Source organism: Artemia sp. Qi Xiang Cuo, chromosome 12, assembly GCF_049724085.1.
Source record: "Artemia sp. Qi Xiang Cuo chromosome 12, ASM4972408v1, whole genome shotgun sequence".
In the NCBI taxonomy this organism is placed as follows: domain Eukaryota; kingdom Metazoa; phylum Arthropoda; class Branchiopoda; order Anostraca; family Artemiidae; genus Artemia; species Artemia sp. Qi Xiang Cuo.
This window is the reverse complement of record NC_142805.1, coordinates 60,023,540-60,051,294: the sequence shown is the minus strand read 5'-3', so window position 1 is coordinate 60,051,294 and position 27,755 is coordinate 60,023,540. Positions and strand designations below refer to the sequence as shown.

Sequence of the window (27,755 nt, the reverse complement as noted above, 5' to 3'; positions counted from 1 at the left end):
AACTGAACTAGAACTTTCAATTTCCAATCGAATGAGCCTCCTTCAAAGTTTTTACGATCATCCCTTCTATAAAAACCTTAAATTTTAACAATTGGTAACTTGCAATAACATAAAGATTGCTGATATAGGTTTATCAGTAATTTTTTTTGTAACGGCTTAGCTTATGAAGATGAAACTTCTGGGGCATTTATCTACTACTAATGCCATTAGTACTGATATTACTAATACTAATTCGATACTATTTTTACTTTTACTGCTCCTACAACTACTTCTGCTACTATTGAATTACCACTATTAATGCTATGCATATCAAGTTGAAAATTTCACAGAATGAGGTATTTGAGGTGGAACTTGAACTAAATCAAAAGACATTATGTGCATGCAGATTTTCAAAATGGCATATCTCAAAAAGAGATTTGTGTATTAAGCTGGAACTTTCAGAGAGTGCTTAAAGGGAAAGTCAATTCACCAAAAGGAAATATGTGCACGCTCAGGCCTGGATTTACGGCTAGGTCCCTGGGCCCGGACCTAGAAGCGCATAATGCTAGCGGGAGCAATAAATTATCACTGAGTAATTTTTTCCTGACAAAAACTGGACTGATGTGATTTATCGTCGCCAGATGCACTCTGCCGCCACGCTGACTATTCACAGAAAAGTGACTTTAAAACAACACAGGAATTCCATGGTCACTTATAAACTGTCAGATGTCTCCCAAGAATGGTAGCTGAGAGTTCGATATTACCCCTCTCTTTCATCACTTTTCGCTCATCAGTTGTGTTCTGTTAACACACAATTGCATGGTTACACACAGTCACAGTTACATAGGGGTTCAGTCACACGGGGGTTTAGTTAAATGGGGTTGATTTGCACGAGGGTTCTGTTAAAGGGGGTTAAATTGCACGAGGGTTCAGTAGAACGAGGGTTTAGTTGCACGGTGGTTCAGTTGCACGGGGGTTCAGTCACACGGGGGTTCAGTTATATGGGGGTTCAGTTACACGGGGGTTTAGTTAAATAGGGTTGAGTTGCAGGAGGGTTCAGTTAAAGGGGGTCCAGTTGCATGAGGGTTCAGTAGCACGAGGGTTCATTTGCACGGGGTTCAGTTGCACGGGGGTTCATTTGCACGGGGGTTCAGTTATACAGGGGTTCAGTTGCACGGGGTTCAGTTACATGGGGGCTCAGTTACAGGGGTTCAGTTGCTTGGGGTTCAGTTACACGGGGGTTCAGTTACAATGGAACGAAAAAAACGTATAACTCTAGGACTGTCAGTTGTTTTTGTATTTTAGCTATAGTTTACTTAGTACCGGTAACTGAGAAGGGTACCTAAAATTTTTTGTGGGTAAAAAGGGGCACAGTGTCTAAATACGTTTGAGAACCACTGCTCTAGAAAGCCATTTCCGTAACTCACTTTACAATAGATTTGTCTGAAAAATCACAACGAATAACCTCTGGATATCTCAAAATCCCCTCTTCTGTTCAAGATTCGATGTTCTTACAATAATGTTGGTAGAATTTTCCAGAGCCAAAACCTAGAACGGATGCCTTAGAATTTCAAAATATGTAAGTCCAGCAAAAAACGAAGTGACAAAGACGGGATGAAAACGGACTTGGTGATGATATTCTGTGCTAAAGATTGCAAAATCTTTATTTTGCAATTTTCTCATAAACTTTAAAAACTCAGATACTAGGTTTTGGCGGGAGACAGCCGGCAGAAGTGTCTTATTAAAAGCGAAGTTATCTAAAATGTTTCTAAAAAGTTCATTGAGAAAAAAGACTCCTTCGAATACGGATTTTTCCGTATTCGAAAACTTCGCCAGCTGAAAAAAAAAATAACTTTTCAATTTTGATCAGACACAGAAGACAACAGAATATTGTCCATAGGCACGCTTCTTATTTTTCATTAGAAGATATTAAATCCAGCAACAAAAGCTAAATTTGACTCCTAGCAGTCTAATTCAACTCACGCTTAAAGCCGTGAAAATGAGTATCATTAATATTGAATTAATATTAAGTTTTATTTAATTCTGAACAGACTGAATATACTAGTTGTTTTGTTGGTCTTTTTTATTGTTGTGCATCAGGTATTACGACAAAAAAATAACAAGTTTCGGCGAGTTACTGGTTATATATATATATATATATATATATATATATATATATATATATATATATATATATATATATATATATATATATATATATAGTTTTAAATAAAGCTATGGATTCTTTAAATTATTGTACAGTTACGACACCAAAACTACTTATTATCCAATAACGAATGCCTTGAATTTAATTATAGCAAATAATAAAAGAAAAACAATTTTATTTTATCACATGGTTACCTTATTTAAAAACAAAATGAATAACTATCCGAGAAGTCAACATTTTTTCTGTAAGAGACTTAGTTACTAACAAAAAATGCAATAGAATATTTCATTTTTTTGCGGATGTCAAAAGTCGATTAGGGTCTTATTAACTCTACTCACTTTGGCATTACATCTCTCCGCATGGAATTTATTTTTGTTCAAATTTGTTTCAAATTTATTTTCTCCTTTTTATTTAATTGTTTTTGAATCTTTGAGTTCAAATATATATTTGGATTTATAGTGTTTTCAAGAAAACAAATTTTCTTTTTATATTTTGCTAGTCTGCATCGTGAAAGGGTTGAGTAAATTTTAATTCCAGGCCCTTTTAGCTTTTACAACCAGGGACGTACAAAGAGTGGGTGGAGACTCGGGGTTCGTCCCCCTTAGAAGCGCTAAATGTTCTTAAATTTCTGGGCACTTCTTATTCAAACTATCAAGTAAATCTTTTTTTTTTATTATTCTCCCCCACCCCTAATCTTATAGTGTACAGTTACAAATCCAAAAAAAAAAAAAAATCAATTTAGAATCAGTAGTTGACTTTAGTTTAAAATTTTGTTATAACTATATTTTTTTTTAATCTCGATAGGATGTAATAATCAAAAAACTACGTCTATATTTTCTTGGTCATTCAAAATACTAAATCATTAAAAAAGTCAGTACAATTTTGATAGTAAATAATCAGTAAATAACTGACTATTGCATAAGCTAATTATAACATTAAAATCTATTGAAAAGCATATGAGAATTACCGTTTACTCTTCGTCTTTTTACCGCATAGGTTTAATTACTTTATCTAAAATAAACGGTACTCTTTGTATGCTTAAATGAAGTCACCCGAAGGTAACATTAGTTAAAAAAAAAAAAAAAAAAAAAAAATATATATATATGGGAAAAGCGGCTGATGACAAGAAATAATAGCCATATGTTTCGATTCTGATGCTGTTGTTTTTAGCTTCTAAATTTTAACCACAGCCTAAGTATACATTACAGTCATGCAAGTTCTTTTGTTCTCCATTAAAGATTTCTTGGGCTTGGACACATCATGTGTATATGCATTTCTCCTTGGCTCCGCCTTTGCGCGTGCGCAATGGCGAATGTATACCTTTGCTGCACTTTGATACGCTATTAGGCGTATATATAATAGTTCAGTCTGCCGACCACCATCCCCCTGTGGCACTGTGATATGTCCCATTTGTGAAAAAAATATTTTTACATATGAAAAAAAACATGTGAAAAAAAAAACATTTTTACATATGAAAAAAAAAACGTGTTTTACATGTGAAAAAAAACGTTTACATATGCTTTGGTTGTGCTTTTAACTAACTACAACGAGTAGCAATATAACCAATTAACTTTGAAACGGCAGCTAAAACGGCAGCAAAAAGATAGCTGCACACCACAATTAAGACTTTAGGAAAAGATCAAAACGAGGGGGCGCGGACTTCCCGCCCCCTGGTGTACATCCCGGGACGCCATGTATGCGACATGGCTCTGCCGCGCTTGAATAAGTCCCCGAAATGCTTGGCACACTCCCCAAAACGTTCGGCACACTTCCCGAAATGTATTGGACAGTTCCGCCATGCTTGGCATGCGTAATTTTGACCTATTGAATAAGCTAATTTCTTTTGTTCAATAGCGCCTTTAATTTCTCTTTAAATAAACTTTGTCTTTTTACCTAAATTAACGACCCAATGAATGTCTTGTGTTAATATCAATTTCATCACTTCTGTCTTTCAGATCTTAGATGCTTTGAATCAGAAGATAAATTTCTTTTTCTTGAACTCCAACGCATCCAAATTAATAATTCAAACCTGTGAGTGCTCTAAAAAAAAGAATTGTATTTTCTTCAATTCGTATTGAAAAACTGTCTAAAAAACCGAAAAATTTATTTATTTACCAATTTTCAATCAATTTGTCTTTTCTCTTCTGCGTTGAGGGGTCAGCATTATTTTAAAATAATTGCTGCTTTTTCTTAGGTTCTACCCAGTTAAATAAGCTATTTCCGTCTCGTCCTATATCGTCATGTTTTTAATATCGCTCTTAATTTCCTTATAAAGAAGCTTTTTTTATAAATTAGCGAACCAGTGTGTGTCTTGTACGATTAGTAAGTTTATTGCTTCTGTCTTTCAGACCTTAAATGCTCAGAACCAGAAGATCAACTACCAACCAGATCCTTGACAAGAACTACAACAGAGGAGTTGACAGAAGCCTCTACAAGAAGAACGACCGAAACAGCATCAAAAAAGTTAACTATCTCAACTGAGGCAATGAAGGAGGTAGAAGAGAGAAAGCAAGACAATGTTGTAAATGGTTCAGGATCTTTTTCTGCTGCAAGCATTGTCATTAATGCTAACAAACCTGAACCACAACGACCCCTTAATCGACCAGCTATGAGCCGGCCGACGTCACCTTCACGTGCCAATCCGCCGATTGTTACTGGGAATCAAAGGTTGCGGCAGAGACCTAGACCGCGCCCTAATTTGCTGCAAGGTGCTCCTTTAGATGACAATGCTGAAGCAGAGAGAGATGTGATTGTTAAAGAGGCGTTTCTACAAGATTCATCTGTTGTAATACAGTGGGACTCGGACACAACAAATATTCTTGGATTTCGAGTAGTTTATAGACTATTTGGTGAAAATACATTTCAGCCTGGTCCTCCCTTGGATCCAAATGAAAGGGAATTTAAAATTAAAAATGTTCCATCTCAGGTAAATTTTCAATTTTCTGATAACAAAACGATTTATATATTATATAAATCGATAAAATATATCGATTATATAAATCGATAAAATATATCAATTTTTATTTAAACCCAATTTGTACATCAGGAGGTAAAATAATAATAAAGAGGATAATTATAAAAGAAAAAATAACAAAAGACAGTTCTTCAATTAGAAGCAGAGTGGACTTCTGGCCAACATCTACAAAACAGCTGCAAATAGCTTAAGGCGCCAAGGACATGAGCATAAATACAATTTTTGCCCCTGGACATCTTGGGTCTATCCATACCTGAAAACCGCGTTTTTTTAAGATTCGTATTTTGGATTTTTTTTTTTTTTTTTTACTCCCTCACTTGTTTAACACGCTCTAATTGTCGTTTTTACATATGTTTTAGCCGCCTGTGTCTTTGCTCTTCATTTTCATTTTTGACACGTTAGTTCAGGTATTGGTTCCAAAGAATCATCATTTATAGTAACTGGAACTGCAAACAGAAGATTATGAAGTTCTTAGGATAGTGCCAAATGTTTGTCAGTTTCGTAAAATATTGTCGTCGTAGCTTTCTGAAACTATTGCAACAAAAATTTTCTCATATTTGTGAGGAATTGTAGTAAAAGCATTTATATATTCTCGAATTTGGAATACAATATTTTTTTTGACACATTTTGACAGTTTATTCTTCCTCCATGATCAAATTGCTTAAATATTTTTTTTCTTCTGCTGTATTCATTTTTTCGGAAGACTAGGTGAAATCACAAAAAAAGTTAATGAAACAAATTGTGCAAAAAAAATCGTTGCTGGTTCTGATTTTAATGCAGCAATAGCCTCATGTTGAAAGATATTAGATTCTTATGGTGCTCACTCGCATGGACACCCAGACTGAGGGAGGGGGTGAATCTCCTCGGAATAGAAGAAGACATTTAACAGATGTAAGAAAATCTAAAAATGAGAAATATTCCCATTTGAATCTTGGTAGAAACAATCTTCAGGTAGAATTTACGCCACTTCCTGGGGATTTCTGGGGGGTCCTTATTTTCGCTTATGAAGTTGGTACTGGAAAATCATCTGAATTAAATTTTTGACCGTTTATTCAAAATGTTTATACGTTTATACATTTTAGAGCCGTTTATTCAAATTTACTTATAAAAATTGTTAGGAGTTTTAAAGGAAAAAAATTGTTAAGCACTTTTTGTCTATGAATCCTCATTTTTAGGAGATATCCTTATGACTGTATAAAGTTAAGAAACAATAAACTTGGAGACCAGCATGGATACCAACGGGTGGGATAATGGCCCTCCATGGGAAACAAGAAGACGTTTTTAAAATGCATACAATTTTTGTAAAAACAAAGCTTCGGGTATTAGCTTAGAAATAATTGCTCAGAGTTTGACGAGAAAAACAGTGTTTCGTACTTTTATATGTGTTACCGGGAATGTCCGAAATTGGTGAATGTCGACATTCACCGCCGAATGTTTGAAATACTTTTTTTCTCCTTGGAGTTAATCAGGATTGCCAGTCAACTTTTTCAGTTTTATGCAAGGTTTGATGGTGACAAGTTAGGTTTGGTTGGGTTAGGGTTGGTTAGGTTTTTAACCCATTTCTGAGATTTATAACCTAATTTAACCCAACCTAACCTAACTTCAAGTTTTATCGTCAAAGCTTGCATAAGCCTGAAAAAGCTGATTCACAGATCCAAGATGAGAAAAAAAGGAATTTCGGACATTCACAGCAAGGTATATAAATTCCTATTTTTGGGGAATATCGCTGGAACTGTAAAAAATTTTGGGCCAATGAATTTGCCGAACGCAAAAACGGAAAAAAAATATAAAAAGCAAACTTTTTAATTTTAGTCAAGACACCTTGCGTCTATTGTTGAAAAAAAAATCAATGTAAGCGAACATGCTATTTAAGAACATATACAAATGTATGTCTTGCGATTCAAAGACTCCCTTCTTGAATTAAAAATGCTCTCCTCCCCCCCCCCCCCAAAAAAAAGAAGTCTAATAACTGCTCAATTTTTAACAAGATCAACATTTTGCCAGAGTTCACTTTTAAACCCAAAGGCAACCCGTATAGACTATGTTTAAAATCTTTTAAGAGGGATTTAGTTGTTAAAAAGGTAAAAAATATTATTCACAGCGCAAAGATTTTTGCTAACTAAAAAAAAAGTATAACAGACATACTCTTTTCGAATTTCTGTTATGTTATTCTTTCTCATTGTCACTATCATTATTTACGGTGGTATTGTGGAGGTTGAAAATAAATAAATTCATTAATCACTATATCATTATCACCGGGGGTTTCTCAAATCTTTCTATATTACACTGGGGAAACATTCGGCCGTAGGACAAATTACAAAGTATTTCTGTCTTATATCGTAATACCCATTACGTAAATCGTAAATGGAGAGAGAATGCCCCCTCTCATATTACTGTTGCTAATTTGGATTGCTAATTTGTTGTTTTTTATTGTTATTGCAAATTAACGTTGCTAATTTAGATTCAAATCCTTGTTATGCAGCCATCCGAAACAGATAGAAAATAAGCAAAATTAACCGATGTTTCTTGAATGAAATCTGTGCAGGGTGTGTACTTTCACACGAAAATGCTAAAAGACGCAGTTAATTTAAATATAAATATGGTTATTCTGCTTAAAATATGAGGCGCAAACATAGCAATGTAAAGATAATTAGCAACAGGTTATCATGAGACTATATACAACTGGTGAGGACATGTATTTTTGAGGCTTTTTTCAATGAAACAGTAGGACCCGAAGAGCATTTAGCGAATTAAAGTCTATATGGTTTTTACAGTATATGGCAACACCGTGCTTCATCTGGACCTGATTTATCGACTTGTGGTTATCAGAATAATCAAGGGCTACTAGAAAATAATTCAGTTGGTGTTTGCTAAGTTTCAGTGGAACTTTCTAATTGTATATTAATAAATAAAAAGGAGGGAATATTTCCTATTCCCTCCTTCTGGCAAAAAAAGGTGGCTAAAACTAGAATTCGTTGAATAGGTTATGTATCAGATTTTAGATAACCGATTTCATTTAAAGTAGAAGGTTTTCTTTTTCTCTTAACATGTAGTACAACTGAACAGAACATTGTTGCCGCTTAAGATCCTTGTAAAGCTAAAAGACAGCGGTGTCAATTCATGAACATATAGGGGTGAGTCTACCCCTAGACTTACCTCAAGAAAGTATAGGACAAAATGACCGCCATCTAAAGTTACTTCTAAATGCAAGGGCTGATCACGTTTTTTAATGTTACTCGGTCTCGGTGTGCATAGCTGGTAAAAAGGCATATTTCAATGGAAATACGACGTAAATGTACTAAAATGAAGGGTGGGGGGGATTCCACCCCCCTAATAACGCCACTACTAAAAGGGAATAGGAAACTGATAACAGTAAACCTTAAGTAGGTCTATGAGAAAAAAATGAACGCCATCTAACGCTACCTCTAAGTACAAAAGCTAATTATGCTTTTTAATGTTACACTGTCTCCGCGCCCATGGCTAGGTTTGCACCTGTAGCACGAAAGTGCTACTTTAGCACTATGTCATTATGTGTAGCACTGTAGCACGTGCTACATTGAACGTAGCATTTTTTTTTCTTGTATGACCAAATTGAAAATATAGGCATATAAAACGTAGTTACAGGATATGTCTCACATCAAATGCACATCAAATGCATTTTTATGCATGACAATAGTCTAAAAAATGAATGCGTCTGCGCGTATATTTTTCCATTCAGTGCTCTGATCAGCTACATTTTTATTCCGCTACATTGAAAAATATTAAAAAATTTACCAAAAAACTATGCGCAAAAAATTTGTTGATTGTAGCATCAAAAATTGCTGTGTAGCACGCAAACTTAAGAACTGTAGCACTTTAGAAACTGACCATGGTGGCAACCCTGCACATAGCCAGTAATACTAGTGCTGCCTGTGGGGCTTTTGATATAGATATAGGGCGTTTCAATAATGTTTTTATTCACACAAGTAACACCATTCTGTTTATGGCGCTACTTGTTTTAAATCCTATTACACCGGGTTAAACCACCAAAAACTTCGTTTATATTAAATTAGTAATTCTGATCAGAAAATTACCAAAGTATCCCATAGATCTCCTAATTTTCTAAATTGCTTTTATAAGTCACTTTATTTTGGCAAATTTAATCTCTCCCCTAATTGCATACCACCGCTTCGTCCCCGACCCCGTTACCAATACTGAGCAAAATAATAAAACTAATAATTAGCACCTAAATTTTTCTGCTCATAAGTTTCCTAATTAGGGCTTTAAACCTAATAAGAGTTTCTCTCTAATCAATTCCCCATATTCTTTGACCTGGTAACGAAGACCTGTGGACAAATTGGGTCAGCAGCTTTTTCTGAAATATGTTCTTTAATGAAGAATATACTGCGTTGTAGAAATGTCTTAAAGAAATTTTTAAATTAATAAAATCAGAAAGCTTGTCAATTTTGAACCCCTTTTCTGATCCTTTTGTTTTTCCCGTTTAAAGTGAATTTTAGCAATATGTTAGATTGTTTTATGTCAGGCCACGAAGATCAGTGTTGCAAATTTTATGAAGTGTTTATGTCTTTTTTGCCTTTAAAATTAGACGAAAATCATGTTCATTTTATCAATATTGGTACAAATTAGGACAAATTATTAGTGTCCTTAAAATTTTCAATTTTTAAAGCGGGGGAGGGGGCGGTAATTGAAACATACTTGTTAAAAAAAAAGGATATAATTCCCAATCTGGCGTTATTAAAGAAACGGGGCCTTTTTTACAGAGTTGATTTTGAAAACGACACAATAAGATCATGGATATTCCTCATTCCCAACCTACAACTTACAACCTACGATTTTCGGGCCCGGCCTCAAAATCGGCTTGCAATAAATATCTATCTATATATATATATATATATATATATATATATATATATATATATATATATATATATATATATATATATATATATATATATATATATATATATATATATAAAATATATATATATATATATATATATATATATATATATATATATATATATATATATATATATATATATATATATAATATATATATATATATATATATATATATATATATATATATATATATATATATATATATATATATATATATATATATATATATATATATATATGTATGTATACATTGTGTTAAAAGAACAGAAATGTGTTGTATCACTTTGTAGATGACGATATTTGATAAAAAAAAGGAAAAAATTTTGACCTCATATATTTTTAGGCCTGCATTATAGTATGCGTTGTATCACTAGAAGAGAGAAATGTGTCCCCAGATACTGTCCCATTTAAACAATGCCGTGAAATACGAACTGATGGAGCTGGCAGCACAGGTTCAGCGTCATCAACAGATAAGATCATAATTGGTACAAGTGCCGCAATCTGCGGAACTGTCGTCATTGCAGTTGTTGTATTCATTGCTTGCACAAGAAAGAAAATCAAGTGGGGAAAAAAAGATGGGCTACCAGCTATTCTGTCAAATGGAACTCAGGTAAGATTAAATTTTATATTCAGTATAGTTCATCTGTCTAGTCTTAGAATTATTAGCGACATTCAGGCACGCATGCAGGAATTTCTTCCACAGGGGAGGAAGAAATTCCTCCCCTGTGGAGGAAGAAATTCAACTTTGAGGAAAAAACACAAAAATCAATTTTGTTTTTATTTTTGCTGGAATGATTCTGAAAGTGTCCCCCAGGAGAAGGTTGTTTTTTTTTTCTAAAATTAAAAAAAGAGAAATTTGGCCATACACGAGGGAAGGGTAAGTAGTTTGGTATTGTCTTCGCTTTTAAGATTTAGGGTATTTTATAATTTCATTCTAACGCAATTTCTGGCATCCTGCTGGTCTATTACCCTATTTATGACTATTAAGCTAAATTAAAAAACCATATAAACAACAAAAGTATGGTTGTTCAAAATGTGTTCTGAATTGGCAACAGCGTTTTTATCCCCAAACTTAGGCCTTAACTTGAATTAGAATTTTATTTTTTGAATTGATTTTTTTTAAAATTAGAATTGAATAAAACAGTTAAGTATGATGTAATTATTAGTTGAAAATAAAAGTCATCTAAAAAAAAAAAAAAAACACCCAAGTATGATAATACCTAAAGTAAGAATACCTAACAAATTAGGGGGGGAGGGTAAAGTATAGCGGGTCTGCATGCCTAATGTGTTAGGTATAGTCATTCTGCATATTATGAAGTAAGAATTGTTTTATAACTTCACGCTGCTCAGATACTTTACCCACAACTTCCCCCTAATGCGCAAATATATAGCCCAAATTATATATTACCCATCTATTCTGTTACTTCTCTTTGTCTTGTCTCACGCTAAGCTGAAAGAACCTAACGAAACAAACCGGTTCTAAAATGCGTCAATGGATGAACAACTTCAGTGGTCTGGGATATATCATACAAATAGGCTACCAAATGCACTAAACGCCACTGTGTTTTTTTTTACAATAAAACAGTTCGTGGTAAAGAACTGTCAGTAAGGAGCGACTCGAACAATAGTAACCGAAACTCTTAAAGACAGAAGTTTGATAGCAATAGATGCATCAAAGGGATCAGGTTTGCATGCTGATTCTAAAGTTCGACTTTCTTTTGCAATTCTTTAAGAATTAGGTCAAACACAAGAATCATTGAATCTGAATGAGAAGTGTCTTAAAGAACTGTAAGGCTTTTTTAGCGTAAAGAGCGAGGGTAGAAGAAGGGCTAAACCCCCTCATATTTTGAATTGTTTCTGTTCGATTTAAGTTTTAATGCTGCTCCTTACTTTCAGTTGAAGAACTTGTTTTGTTTTTTTTATTTAATCATACACTGGAAATAAGTATAAAAAGGTAAAGAAGAAGGTAAAAAATACGGCATTGGATTTTACAGTACCTACTGGCGGTGCTGATCTCCGTTTCTTGGCCCTTCAGCCAGGAAGTGCAATGGGGGGTTGGGGCCAACCATCATGTGCCTTCGCACACTCAGATTTCTCCAGGTACCCATTTAGAGCTGGGTCGACTCTCGCTGAGCTCGCAGAGTCACGCCACCAACTCCCGATAAACCAGGATATTTCATTTTAAATTGTTAAAGGCACTTGTTAAAAAGGAACAAAAGAATTGCTGAATCCGTTCTTGGATTTAGTTCAGGCCCGTTGAATCCATTCAGGCCCCAACACAGCATATGTGCCTAAACGTGTTATACATTTGCATATACTAAATTTTTGAAGGAAGGGGATAGAGTAATTTTTCAAACGCATGAACTTTCACGGACTTTAAGATTCATGGACTTTAAGATTCTGGGGATGACCATACGGTGTCATAAAGTTTCAAGTCAAATAAATTTTTTCAAAATTTTTCCCGAAGTGAGACAGCGATTTTGCACTTATACTTAGCCTTAACTTGTATCAGAATCATCTAAGCAGCTGTAACAGACACACAAAAAATGCCGGTGCTATTTTTTATAGCTATACGCTAAAAGCAACTACACACTGGAAGATTTCATTTAAACGTTTTTTAAAAAGAAACAAAAGAACTCTTGAATGCACGTCTTTGCATGCCGCACGTCTGTTCGTGCAACATGCAATTAGCTTCAGTTTAATTTCTGCATGAATGTTCGCACGAGTGAGCATACCATGTGGCAGTAAGTGATGCTTAGGAAAGCAATGCAGCTTTACTTGACATGCCTCTATTTTTCTTTGATTTTCTATTTTACAGACAACTACTACAACTGCAAACTCAATCGCTGGTGGACCAACTGCCTCATTAGCTGGTATTGGCATTAATGTGAATAGCAACCAAAAAGACTGGGATCAGTTATCTATGTACAGCGCCAGAAGCGTCGGAAGATCAAGTAAGTTCACGAACTAGACCAAGTTAAAGAGACAGTATTTACCGCTGCGGGAAATCAAACGCAATAACTTTAGGAAGGAGGGGGGGATAATCAACAAAATTTACTAAACCATGTCAATAACAAAGGATTTGGTTTCATACGGGGTCCTTCTGGACAACGGGGAAACAGAGAAGTAATTTATCCATTGCAAGCACGTATGAAACAATTTTCATATAATCTAGTCAAATAGTTCGTGGTAACGAACTGTAAGTAAGGAGTGACTCGACTCAATAGTAATCAAAACTCTAAAAACGAAATTTTAACGTCAATAAGTATATCAAAAGAATTGGCTTATTATACTGAATCCAAATATATAAGATTCATCAAGTTTAGTCTTACCCATCAAAAGCTACGAGCTTGAGGAAATTTGCATGATTTTCAAAAAAGGGGGAAACGCTCCTTATGAGTCATAGAAACTTACTGAAAATCAAATTACCAGATTCAGCGTATCCGAAAACCCTGCAGTAGAAGTTTCAAGCTCCCATCTGCAAAAATGTGAAAGTTTATATTTTTGCCAGAAGAAAGATCAGGGATATGTGTTTATTTGTTTTTTGTTGTTGTTTTTTTTCCAGGGATGATCGTATCGAACCAATAATCCTAAAATATCGGGAAATGGTTCGTTCGAACGGAAATTAAAAGTTCTAGTGCCCTTTTTAAGTGATAAAAAGATTGGAGGGCAACTAGCCCCTCTCCCATGTCTCTTTTTTCCCAAAATCGTCCGATCAAAATTTTGAGATAGCCATTTTGCTCAATATAGTTGAAAAGTCCCAAAACTAGGCCTTTAGAGATACAATGACCCCCCAGCCCCAGGGGATAGGTCTTTAAATTAAAAAAAACTGCCTATTGTTTACATATAATATTTGTTATGGGGAAGTATACAGACATTTTTCGGGGGAGAGGTGGGTTTCCTTGGGAATTTTTTTCCGTATGGAAGGAAGTTTCCAGAAGTGAACTTTCCTGGAGAAATTTTACACTTGGAGGATTTGACAGAATTCCCTTACGAAATGATAATTATTTGTCTTACTTTTCCTTTGCCAACTCAATTTTGCGTGTGGTAATGTTCCGGGGAATTGTCCGGGGGAAATTTTCAGCGTGTTTGGAATTGTCTGGAAGTAACTTTACGGGGGAGTTTGTTTTAAGTGGTGTGAAATTTCCACGGAGGAGTTTCCCGACAGAGGAGGGAATTTTTCATTGAGGGTGAGGTAAATTTCCCGGCATTATTTGAAAAACGATCAGATATTAAATAAAAAAAGTTTTTTCCATGAAAATAAGGAGCAACATTTAGAGAGAGAAATTCATTTTTATTAAATATCAATATTCACAAAAAAAGACATATCAAACCGACCTACCACGTGAAAATCTATACAGATTTGTTTGTGACAGGACTCACTATTTTACTCACTCATATATATATATATATTGAAAAAAAACTTACTCACATTTATAATGGAAAAAAAAATAATAATAATAATGCAATCAAATAAATAAGAAATAAACCACATGGGAACCGCAAACCAATCCTTACACAAGACAAAAGACAGAATACAGCCCCCCTCCCTCAGCTATCCCTATTCATTAAGAAATTCTTTAACCTATTTTTAAAAGAGGACACACTCTCAGCCATCCTAGTGCTTTCCGGAGACTGTTCCATACCGAAACACCCACATACCTAAATACAAAACTAGACCTAGCAGTGTGTCGTCTCTCGTGTACTAGGTCGGCGGAATTCCTTGTATCATAGGAATGGTACGCAGAACTCGATAATAAAACATTACCAAAGTAATTCGCTACTAAATTATTTCAACACTGATACACAAAAACACATCTCTGATATTCCCTCAACAGCCCAACATTTAAAATCTTAAAATGGTGATAACAATCCATTGTACTTTCACAATTTTCAAAATCACCGAGCAGGCATAGTGCTTTATTCTGCACAATTTGTATCCGTTTAAAATTTATATTAAAACTCAAAACGAACAGAAATTATTCCGTGTATGAAGGGGTTGCCCCCCTCCTCAATATCTTGCTCTTTCCGCTTTTCTGAAATACAAGGGCCGTTTAACTAGAATATGAAGTTTTTTTTAAAGTGATGAAAACATTAGCGTGAAGAGTAAGGTATTGAGGAGGGAGGCAACCTCCCTCCTGCCTCCAAATTATTCCATATATGGAATAATTTTTGTTCGCTTTGAGTTTTAATATTGCTCCTTACTTTCAGTTTTTTAAGTGATGTCAAAAATAAAGAAAGCGGATTTTGCTTTCCTATGCCGTGTTTTTTTGCTCTTAAAATAATAAAATAAGAATTGAAAAAAAATTATGCATACAGGTAAGGAGTTAGCCTTTGCTCTTAAAAAAAAATTCAAATTCAGACCTCCTACTTCTGTAGATTGATTTCTGTGTGCAAAATCCTCATTGTTGAAATTAGAACGACAATGACCCTTTTTTGTAACAAATACAATTAATCTTAATAAATCTTACTGAATTTTCCACCATTCAATCTTCTAAGAGGATATTTGAGATAAATGAACTTTTGTTTGAATAACACAGGAATGAAAAGTTACCAAAGATTTATCTGGACCCAATCTATTGGCTGCAAACTGTGAATGTAAGTAATTCTACATACAAGATGAATAATCTTCAGGTAGCTAAATCACCCTAAATTACCATTCAGGGGATAATCATAACATAAATCGTGGAAAACTAAGAGATATAATAAATGTTATGTCGGGTAGGGCCTAGGGAAAAGTTATTTTTTCAGTTTGGTAGTAGTTATGCCCATTTTTATATGTATATATATTTTTTTTAGTTTTGACTAAGGGTTTCTATAAAGCTTTTGGCACTACTATTTTAACAGGGCCGTATCCAGGATTTTTTTTTTTGGGGGGGGGGGGGGTGTTTTACGCAAATATTTTTTCGGGGGGGGGGGGTATATGTACTATAGTATAGTACATATAGTACTATAGTATATACTAGCCAAAAACCCGTTGCATACGTTGTATATACTCTTTTATTAGGACCCAATACAAATTACTTCTCTCAAAAAAAAATCCGAAGTCATCCCCCCTCCTCCCACCAAGAAAATAAAACTTTCCAGAAAGTTTTGACTCGATCCTCCAGTGGTGAAACAAAAACAGAGTAGACATCCCGAAACTTTGTGCAAAATTCGTCACCATTTTCATTAATATTATGGCCATTAACATTGATATTTTACTAGTACCGAGATTTAACTAGGGCCAACTTGAGCCAATCAAAAACTTTTATAGAATTTTTCAGCCAATCAGAGAATTCTATGAATAATCGGATTAGCTTAAATTAGCGGTAGCTAAATCACAGTATTAGAAAAATCGTACTGTAAATGGGCCTGTACTAACAGTATAGTAAGAAATGCTCGCTTGCCTTCAGACTTCCGGTGTCTGTTGTATAACTTTGCATAAATGCTTTCAAAGCTGAAGATTAGTAATTGCCTTGGAGCTACCAACAACTGCTATTGTATAGGATGAAGTTACAGCTGTTAATAAGGAGACAGGGTAATAAATAGATTTAATGGCTGTCCTTGAGCTTACAGTGAAGGAGCTTCGGGAGGATATAAAATATAAGGTATATTGACTAAAATACTGTTTAGCACTGTGGAATTATTTGATGTTAGAATTTCAAATGATTTTTTCTTATTGATTGATCAGACTAATTCTTGTAAACTGCTGAAAGCTTTCCCTCTCTCTCTTTTCTTACTGAGTGATCAGACTAATTCTTGTAAACTGCTGAAATCTTTCTCTCTCTCTCTCTCTATCTATCTCTCTCTATCTCTCTCTCTCTCTATCTCTATCTCTCTCTCTCTCTATCTCTCTATCTCTATCTCTCTCTCTCTCTCTCTCTCTCTCTCTCTCTCTCTCTTCCTCGCTCTCTTTTTTATTCTCGCTCTCTCTAGGCTTATGAGCTAGTGTTTGAATAGTAGGCTACTTGTATTTTTTTCCCTCCTTTGCAGGCCATAAAGCCTTAGTGGGGATCAGTGCATTATATCTGTTTGATGATTTTTGTTTTTGAATATATACCTTATATTGAATCGGATTACCATAATTATTTATTTCACGATGTGAAAATGCCACAACCTCTCCCCCCTTATGTTTCTTAATAAGTTCAAAGTGTTCCAAATTTCAAAGGGTGAGATCTCACCTTGTGCCAAATATAGATTCCGTTCTTATTGAATAAAATGTTTGAGACAAAGTTATACTAAATATATTGTTCCGTATATAGTCAATAGTTTAAGCAAGTGATTCCACCACCCCACCCCTCCTTTGTATCTTTTCGTATTTTTTTATCATTTTTTAATTTGTTAGTTTTTATGTTTATGTGTAGTTTCATTTATGTAATCCTGACGCACATTTTGTGTAAGTCATTTATCAAATATTTCATTGATAGCTCTTTCACTATCTCCAAAATATTTATTATCATTAAAAATAAAATTAAAAGTATTATCTCTTATTAGGCATTCTTATAAAATGAGATAGTAGAATAAAATATCATGTCACAACTTGTACACAAAACTATTAAAATATCAATTCTTGCATTCAAATTCATCCTATAGCTAGTATTTCTTTAGTACAACAGTTTAATTTTTCTAAGTGATATTTAAGTCATATTCTAGCAAAATAGTAACCCAAATTCATAGCCAAAGGCTATGTCACAAACAGTAGCCAATAATTCATGAAACAAATTCACCGATTTCAGCTGAAACATAATAATAAATATTATATTTATCACAATACAATCGTCATATCTTATCTACTAATCATATAATGGAACTCACAGATGTTTTACAAGAGTGCAGGTTTTACGATGTAGGCTTCAGATCCTATTTTTATTTTGTGTCATCATTTGTTTCATTCAGTCATTCACAGATATAAAACAGTTATAAAATAAACCGTTACAGTATTGTGCATTTTGGTGCAAGACATTCAGAAAATTAAAGCGGCTAAAATGCAGACAAATTATTTGATGGCTTCAAATATTTTTAATTTGCAGTCGTTATCTTCGTAGCGGTGGAAACTTAACAGTTTTATTTATTCTATGCAGCACATCATATAAGAAGATGCTTATATAAGAGCCGTCCTAACCGAATGGTTAACGCTCCGTACTTGAAACCATGAGGTCAAGGGTTCGAGTCCTGCTGTCGCTGATTATTTGTTTGAAACGGGGGTCAATGGTGTGACTCTAAGTTCAGCCGGAGTCGACCCATCTCTAAATGGGTGCCTGGAGAAACCGGGAGAAAAACAAGGGGAGGCGTCGGAGGATAGGCTCCCAACCACGCAGCGCACTCCCGGTCGAAGGCATCGAAGGAAAAGATCGGTATCTACGCAACGCAGACCATTGGTCAGCATGCGAAAAAGTTTTCTTTTTATCTATTAACAAGTTTAAAGTATCTTATAAGCACGGATGTTAAATGGGAGTAAAGGGGCAGGGTGGTACCTTGCACCCCTACCCCCCCCCCCTTAGATTTTGTGAAACACCTATTTTTCCGTATTTTCATTGCAAAATGCCTCATTTTCGGTATTTTCATTAAAAGAAAACAACAAAATTGCCCCCTAGATTTTGCAAAATGAAATCCCCCTCCCTACATTTTCGCAAATCGATGCAACAGTTTTTAAGAATGCTGGTTGCCAATAGTGTAATATTTTACCACTCATTCCAATTTTACAATTTTTAATAACCTAATTTGTAACCTCGTTTCCTTTTAAAAGTCTTTTATTTAGGATTTACTTTTTAAAATTATTTTCAACTTTCATTTTGCCAACTTCCACGTCATTCTGATGATTTGACAATTTGATAATTTACACCTATCTTTGTAAGTGTCTGTTTTTTTATTTACCCCTTGTTAGTTATTGCTTTTCTATTAGCCTTGAAAATATTAACATTCCAGTTCCTCTTAATACTAATTTCTTTTTCCTAAAAATATTATGTATCCTAACTTAAGGCGAACAAATCAAAACACGTACAGTACAAAAAATTATTTTCAACTGGTAATTCCAGTCCTATTTATAGTTTTTATTATAAGTTTTTTATTAAACAGGAAACAGAAATAGCAAAGATGGACTTAGAGATTTTATTGAAAATTTGGTATAAATACAGGTAGAACAGCTACCAGCTGATACAATTGAGACAATACAAACAGATTCCGATCAGAAAACCTATAAGGGTTTCTAAAATCGGTAAAATCAGCACAACTCAAAATTTTCAAGCTTTTACATAGACTTCAATATTCTATCCCCCCCCCCCATTCCCTGCCTAGGAAGGCCCAAAATATAGAAAACATGCAATATTCGAAAAAAATGTCATTTTTACAATGGACAAAATACGACAATATTCTCAAGCCGCCCCCCCCCCCCTGTCTCTAGTTAAAAATCATCAGGTGTTATTGGGTATAGGTATTTAGCAGAACCTTTCTTTCTAAAACAAGTTACAAGATTTACTTATACAAATCATTTGGAAAGATTCCATTCCACAAATACCTAGTTACTGGATCTTTTAACTAGCTGCGATTTTTACTGCGTGAACTAGCTGGCTGCGTTCTGCGACGCCTGCTTTCCATATTTTTCTGTTGTAATTTTCATAATTTATTACTAAAGAATTATATTTTCATCATATTTAGGTATATTTCATTATGATTAACCTAACTTCACTTTTTGATTGTGGTCGGGATAATACGTAAGTACCAACTTTTGTGTTGATTATTCAGAATCCTTAATAATTTATTTTTCAGGGTCAATGAGCGGTGGGATTTTAGACGAAAGATCACAACTGGCACAGCAACAGTATAATATGAACAAACTTGCGGCACAGCAAAATGGGCTTGCTTCTCTTGGGGTTGGACCAAACGGAAGACCACGGTAATTATTGTTTATTTACCTATTGTTACGAAACTTCATAAATACTATATTCACGGTAATGACAGTTGTTAAGTAGTTCTGAAACGTGGACATAACGAAAACAGGATTAAGATGCACAAGATGTTTTCCAGAGGAATCACCTAATGCTAGTTTCAGACGAGGGGGTGCCTACATTCAGAAACCAAATGTACCAGGTGGCGCGTGAGCGTGGCGAAAAGTGTGCCAATTTTGGTGGGAACTTTGCCAAAACTGGCAGAAGTGCGTGGCCCAGGTGGCGTTCTGGATTTACACCCGGTGAGGAAGTGGGCACCCCTAATATTCCAGTTGCTCGTTTTAGTAACTGTATACAGATTCACTTCAACGGATTTTTCCGTAGATCTACCGAATTTGATGCCTGTTTAAGGACAAAACAACGTAGTTATTAAATACCTACGGTAAAAGCGGAATCCTGTTGAAAATGTTGAGCTTACCTATTCCTTATAATATCTACCCCAAATCACCAGAGAATTTTGTTACAAATTCTAATTTTCGGTTCGACGTCAACGGGTTGTCATACCCAAATCTTTATAAAATCTAATCTGTGACTTGTTTCGTCTGTGTATTAGACATTGGTACCTTTTTTTATAAGGGTTTTGGAGGAAACCTTTACAAATAAGAAAATTTTGGAGAACCTTACTAGGGAGCAACAGAGAAAAAGATTCAAATCTGGGCGAAATTCTGATCTTGTAACTATGAACGATTAGGACGGAAAAAGCTGCCGGGTTTTTGCGGTCATATACCTAAACCAAGAAAATTCTGTGGCACCTATTTGCTTAAGCTCCGTCTTCATTGTGGCATTTTCAGGCGAAGTCGGCCGAGTAAAAATAGCTTTTTGTTAAAAAAAACAGACTTGTGAAAAAGCCTCTTCGAATGCGCCAGATTTGCCTTTTTGTGCCTTAAAAACAGCCAATGGAGACTGGAGCTGCCTGAAAAAGTCAAAAGCACGGGCGAAATTTCCTGAAAAGCCACAATGAAGCACAGCCTTATGGAATATTTTACTGAATCCGAAATGCCATGAATGGATTTCGGATTCCATCAAAGGCATGAATTAGAATCCAGGAAACCTAAATAACTACTATCTCAGAACCAGAAATAAACAAAAATGAAAGTGGATCAAATGACGTTAAACAATAAAAACAAACCATGAGAGTGTTGTGGCACCTAGTGGCTTACAGAAAATTCTACTGAATCCGAAATGCTGTCTACGAATTTCCTCTGTGAAACTTGCAACGTTTAGTAGATTGTTAAAAGGAGCTACTGGTAAACACTGACTTAATATTAACCAAAATTGTGTATAGAAAACATGCTACGATCCCACTTTCATGATCTACTATAAAAGAAAGATGAAAGATAATAGACTGCCAAAAATGATTTTTTGGGTCAGCCGGCCGGGGTCAAAGGAAAATCAAGACGTCCTCGAATAGGGTTGGGAAAGGTCATTCGTTTCAAATGAAGTTGACATTTCCGAGGGAGGAAAATAATCTGAATAGAGTGGTGTAGAGGAGTACAGCTATATTCGCCTCCGTCAGCCTTGGGAAATCTTGGGGGAGCGTTCCTCTTCTTAACCAGCTTTGAAAGCATTTAGAGCACATGGGAACAAAAATGAATTTGAAGAAAACATGATCGTGTGCTAGAAGAAAAACTACTTTATAGAAATCCATCTACAAATGGAATGGGACTGAATGATTGCACAGGGGAAGTATGGTTAATTAACATTTTTGTGTTTTATTTTCATCACACTCGATGTTGCCAAATTGTCTTTTTAATAAAAAAAGCTAAAACCTTCAAAATTTTAAAACTTTACTAGAGTTAAAGTTTTTGACTTAGGGAAATAAAGGTAATATTAATAGCAGACGTGTCACAAAACAAAAAAGGATATGCTTATTGATTTTTTATACAGTTTTTACTCCAAGTCAGGTTTCTCAAGTCAAAAGAACTGCATCATGCGGCTACCCTAGACGAACTAGTTAATCGTCAGTTATTAGTTCCAAGTGCAGCAGATATAAATCCTTGGGGTTTTGTTAATGGAAATCAATTACATTTGGTTATGGTTGAACAAAACATTTATACGACCAAATATCTTTTGAAGGAAAGAGCGAACCAAAATTTGAAGGACTGTTTTCGGATTTACATTATGCTGTTAAAAGAGGCAGTCAGGGTATATCCAAGCTACTGGTATGAAATGGTGCATCTATAAATGCCTTAGATTCTGACCGGCTAGCAAAAAGGGCACGACAGGAGGGCGGATTGAACTTCAATCATATGCAATCTTGAAAAATATCTAGAACTATCAATTTTCAATCAAATCAGTTCCCTCCGACGTTTCTACACGCATCTCTTCGATACGAAGCGGCGGGAAAAAACATACACGGAAGGCATAAGATTTTTTTCCTATGTAGCGCGAATTTGTTGCCTTTGATCTTGACTATTATAGCGTTTTTTAATCACAAAAACGACTGTGACTGCTCGATTGCTTAAGACTTAACTAGACTTAGTTCTTCTCGCGCCAGTTGGCGCATTAGGCAACAACGATGCCTCTCCATGACGAATTCTTAAGAGTTTGCGGACACAGGTGAAGTAAAGATGTACCCGCCAGTGTAAGAACGACTGCTCAAACACAAGGGCCGTATAATTGGAACAAGAAGTATTTTTAAAGCCCTATAAAACCTTAGCGTGAAGAGAGGCGAGTCGAGGAGGGGACATCCCCCCTTATAAAGGAATAATTTCTGTTCGTTTTAATTTTTAATGTCGCTCTTCACTTTGATTTGAAAAAAAAATTGTTTTTTTTTTCTTTAACTATTATGAGGATTGGCAGATTGACGATTCTAGGAGAATTGCACACAGAAAATTGCACAAATAGCTAGGTACATATGGGTATACCCCAAAATGGAATCATGTTATTCAGCACCACGCTCTATACTTTTCAGGTATTCTTGCTATTTAGAATTTTCTTATAAAGGTTCCAATAAACACGAAAAGCTTAAAACTTTTTGATATAACAATAAAAAAAGTAATAGCATCAGTAATCAAATAATGACAGGTTTTTTGTGTCGTCGAACAATGGCGTTGCTTTTTTGGTTATTGGGAAAAGTACCGTTGTTTGTATCTGTCGTCGGGCAAAATGTTATTTTCTCTTTTTGCCACTAAAGTAAGTGCGATCGTTTTTATAAATTAAAGCTCAAAAGACAAGCTGCTATACAAATTAAAAAGCAACATCAAAACTTAAAACAAACAGAAGTTACCGTAAGTGTGATAGAGCCATTTGTCCCCCTCAGCCCCCTATCTTTTACGACAAAGTTTGATTCGGGCTCTGAAGACACAAACACATTATGTAAGTAAACACATTAAATAAAAACATTATGCAAGTCATAAAGACAAACCCTCATCAATTTTGAAACGTGCACTTTTGACAAATGGCACAATTTTGGGTTCAAATTTTTTGAAACCACAGGAAAAGAAGTAAGTACCAACAACGATTTTGTAGCTATAGCTCAGCTTAGCCCAATTAAAGCTCAATTTAGCTCAGCTTCTTTGGAGTATTGATGTTAAGGCTTTTTAAATGACATTTTTATATCATCATTTTTAATTATTAAACCTAGAGGATCAAGAATTTAATCAAATTAATTTCAATCGACCAATGCATGTTCACGATAAAATTAGCCCATAGCTGTTTACTGAAAAAAAAATTACCAGCCCGTATCTTCTTCAATATTAAGTAGACCTGAAAAACCCTAATTACCAGAAAACTACCTAATTAGCAAAAAAATATGATACCATGTTGATAGTCATTTGTTTGCAAATCTAAAAGTATTAAAGCAGCGATAATTAAAATACTCTATTCAATAGTTGTTTTTTAATTGAGCATAATTTGTTTTTATTTTCTCACACATAATTTCACCAATTAAAAAAAAAGAAATTTCACATCTGACAGGTTGGCAGCTGAGGCAAACACATTAGGCAGTTGAAAAAGTACCAAAATGAAAGTTAGACATACTTGACATGTTCAGGATTATATATATATATATATATATATATATATATATATATATATATATTATATATATATATATATATATATATATATATATATATATATATATATATATATATATATATATATATATATATATATATATATATTAACAGAAAATACGTTTTTTCAATCGTATTAACTGATATTTCTAAACAAGTCACAATCTTAATAATGTCTACTGTATAATCAGACAAAGGTTCATTAGATAGGTATCAAGGTCAAACCAAGGAGGGCCTACCCAGTTTAACCCTCCCCCCCCCAGAGTTTACATACATAGTCAATTGCCATACGGGACAAATGAGTCAGGTCCGGTGACTTTCAGGCTAGGGGAAGATATTAAAGGGCTGAACAGAAGTATCCTTTTTATGGCTAAACACTCGTATTTATTCAATACGAGCGTATTATATACCGCTTTTTAACTAGGATTTCTTATTAGATCGATTATTTTATTATTCGAGTATTAGGCATATAGAGTATAGAGATATTAGAGTATTTTGGAATATTTTCAATGTAAGATTTTTGGAGTTACATAATACTACTACTACTACTAACAACTAACTGCGGCATCAAGATGCCTAAGGCCGACAAAGCTACGCAAGCTCCTCCTTCATCCTGATCTACTTAAATCCTTCCTCTTTACACCTTCCCAAAAAAATTTCAATCTGAATAAATTTTACTCTCTTCAAAAAAATGACCCCACCATAGATGGCGGGGGATTTATTATTAATAAATCCATCATTAGCATTCCCTGAGCCATGCAGTTGAGATATGCATAACTAACTACCTAATGGCGTGCTTAGTGAAGATAGATCATTGAGCTGAAAGCAAAGGACTGTGACAACTCCCTGGCCACCATGCAGTTCTTGTCTTTCAATGCCCAGAGCGGGCCAGAGCCACTGCGACATTTTGCAGTATTCAATGTCGTTGGTATTGCTAATTAAGACAAAAGTAAAAATAGATAAGCCAACCACCAACAGTGGCAGATCCAGAGGGGGGGCGCCCCCCTAACGTAGTCTGAAGTAGCGTAATTTACTTAAATAAAGCAAGTTTGCGTTAATTAAACTTGGTCCTAAATCAAGTTTATCACAACAACCTATTTTGCCCCCCCCCCTAAAACAAATCCTGGATCCGCCCATGACTGCCAATTAGCATAGACGACAGCTTAAAGTCTATTTTATTGAGAAAGTCTCGTTCCAGTTCATTCCCTACTATGTAAGTCTGATTTGGAAATGATGTTACGGTAGCTTTAGATAACTAAATGGGAATCACTTTTGCGTGATTTGCGCGAAAAACGAAAAACGACGAATCACAGGAAGAATCACTTTTGCGAAAAATAATCAGTTTTCACAAAGTTTGATCAGCAGGTTTCTGGGTTTTCTGTACTACCGTGAGATAGAAAAATTTCTGTCGACCAATCGTTTGTTCGACCAAACGATGTGGCGTAGAATGGTTTAATAATGGTCTAAAAGTTTCCATTTTGCTTCAAATGTAAACTTTAAATTGTTTTAAAAAATGATCAAAATACAATTGTCAAGCATAAACTTTAAACTTTTTCCATAAGAATATTTGGGAGGCTAAAGAGAATATGTCCCCTTTTTCTTACAAATAATCTCCTGCAGATTATTGCCTCATTTGTACACTTAGTATCAACAAAATTCATTATAGACAGCGCAATCGCGCAGCCTAAGTAAAGAACGATACTGGCACAATGTATTATTGATTTATTTTTATTTTTTTCTTTAGACCAGTGCACTTAGAAACTTCAAAAAGGGCTCATTCGATTGGAAATTGGAGTGGCTTGTGCCCTTTTTAATAGTCGAAAGTGATTGGAACGCAACTAACACCCCTTCCACGCCCACCATTTCCCCAAACACATCCAATCAAAATTTTGAGATAGCCATTTTGTTCAGCGTAGTTGATTTCCAGATACAAATTATGTTTTGAGGAGAACACTCCCCCACAGCCCTCAGGGCAAGGGTTGTAAGTTATGCCCTGAGGACATACAAGATTTTTATAGAAAGCGTTGTCGTAGAAACTTCAAAAAAAGCTCATTCGATTGGAAATTCGGAGGGCAACTAACCACCCTCTCACGCCCACTTTTTCCCCAAACACATCCAATAAAACTTTTGAGATAGCCATTTGGTTTAACGTAGTTGAAAGTTCTGGAAATTATATCTTTAACGATGACACTCCCCCCAAAGCCCTCAGGGCAAGGGTTGTAAGTTATGGCCTGGGGGCATATAAGGTTTTTATTGAAATCTTTGTCATAGAAACTTGAAAAAGAGCTCTTTCGATTGGAAATTCAAAGGGCTAGTGCCCTTTTTAATAGTCGAAAGTGATTTGAGGGCAACTAACCCCGCTCTCACGCCCACCTTTTCCCCAAACACGTCCAATCAAAATTTTTAGATGGCCATTTCGTTCAAAATTGTTAAAAATCTTAAAAATAAGGTCTTTGAGGATGATAACCCCCTCAGAGTCTTCGGGACAAGGGTTGTAAGATATGGCATGGGGACATATACGTTTTATATACATAGTGATGTTGTAGAAAATTCAGAAAGGGCTCATTCGATTGGAAATTAAAATGGCTTCTCCCCTTTTTTGTTGCCAAGAGTGATCGGAATACAATTAACCACCTTCTTCCATCAGTCATTTCCCCAAAGGTATTCAGTCAAGATTACGAACAGCCAGTTTTGCTCGGCGCCGCTGAAAAGTCCGGAAAACATGACTTTGAAAATGACGCCCCCCCCACAGCCCTCAGGGCTAGGTTTGTATGTTATGCCCTGGGGGAATACAAGGTTTTTTTTTTATAGAAAGTGTTGTCGTAGTAAATTCAAAAAGGAATCATTCGATTGGGAATTGAAACGGCTAGTGCCCTTTTTAATAGTCAAAAGTGATTGGAGGGCAAGTAACCCCCCTATCACATCCACCATTTCCCCAAAAATATCCAATCAGAATTTTGAGATAACCATTCTGTTCAACGCAGTTGAAAGGTCCGGAAATTAGGTCTTTGAGGATGACATCCCTCACAGCCCTCAGGGCAAGGGTTGTAAGTTATGCCCTGGGGGCGTATAAGGTTTTTATTCATAGCGTTGTCGTAGAAACTTCAAATGGCTCATTCGATTGGAAATTGAAAGGGCTAGTGCCTTTTTTAATAGTTGGAAGTGATTGGAGAGCAACTAACACCCCTCTCATGTCCACCATTTCCCCAAACACATCCGACCAAAATTTTGAGATAGCCGTTTTGTTTAACGCAGTTGAAAGTTCTGTAAATTAGGTATTTGAGGATGACGACCCCCTCACATCCCTCAGGGCAGGGGTTGTAATTTATGCCCTGAGTGCAAATAAGGTGTTCATAGAAAGCGTTGTCGTCGAAACTCAGAAACGGCTCATTCGATTGGAAATTGAACGGGCTAGTGCCCTTTATAATAGTCTAAAGTCATTGGAAGGCTTGACATTTTTATAGTAAAGATCGATGTGGGTACAATTTATATATATTTTTTTTTTTTTTTTTTTTTTTTTTTTTAGACCAGGGCACTTCGTATCGAAGGAGTTGTCGTAGGAACTTCGAAAAGGGCTCATTCAATTGAAAATAGAAAGGGCTAATGCCCTTTTTAATAGTTGAAAGGGATTGGAGGACAACTAGTCCCCCTCCCACACCCACTCTCCCATTTGCCCATTATTTTTAAAAACTAAATGTTGCCTTAAGATTAAATCAAAATGCACTGGGTTAATGTTAATTCTCAATAAGACATCTCAGCAATATCCCATGAACGACTGAGGGTATTGT

At 35.2% G+C, this 27,755-nt stretch overlaps 2 protein-coding genes across 3 annotated transcripts in view; one reads left to right on the top strand and one right to left on the bottom strand.

Annotated features, from left to right (window-relative positions):
• Positions 1 to 27,755, bottom strand: part of Rab3GAP1 (RAB3 GTPase activating protein subunit 1) — a 350,147-nt gene that overhangs the window by 282,050 nt on the left and 40,342 nt on the right. The gene's annotated exons all lie outside the window — the stretch shown is intronic.
• Positions 1 to 27,755, top strand: part of haf (leucine-rich repeat and fibronectin type-III domain-containing protein hattifattener) — an 81,629-nt gene that overhangs the window by 49,382 nt on the left and 4,492 nt on the right. Inside the window, exons 4-7 of the mRNA XM_089098386.1 lie at positions 4,495 to 5,072; positions 10,366 to 10,632; positions 12,841 to 12,976; positions 19,770 to 19,896. Coding sequence (XP_088954512.1) covers positions 4,495 to 5,072; positions 10,366 to 10,632; positions 12,841 to 12,976; positions 19,770 to 19,896 — 1,108 coding nt within the window. The remainder of the gene's footprint in view (positions 1 to 4,494; positions 5,073 to 10,365; positions 10,633 to 12,840; positions 12,977 to 19,769; positions 19,897 to 27,755) is intronic.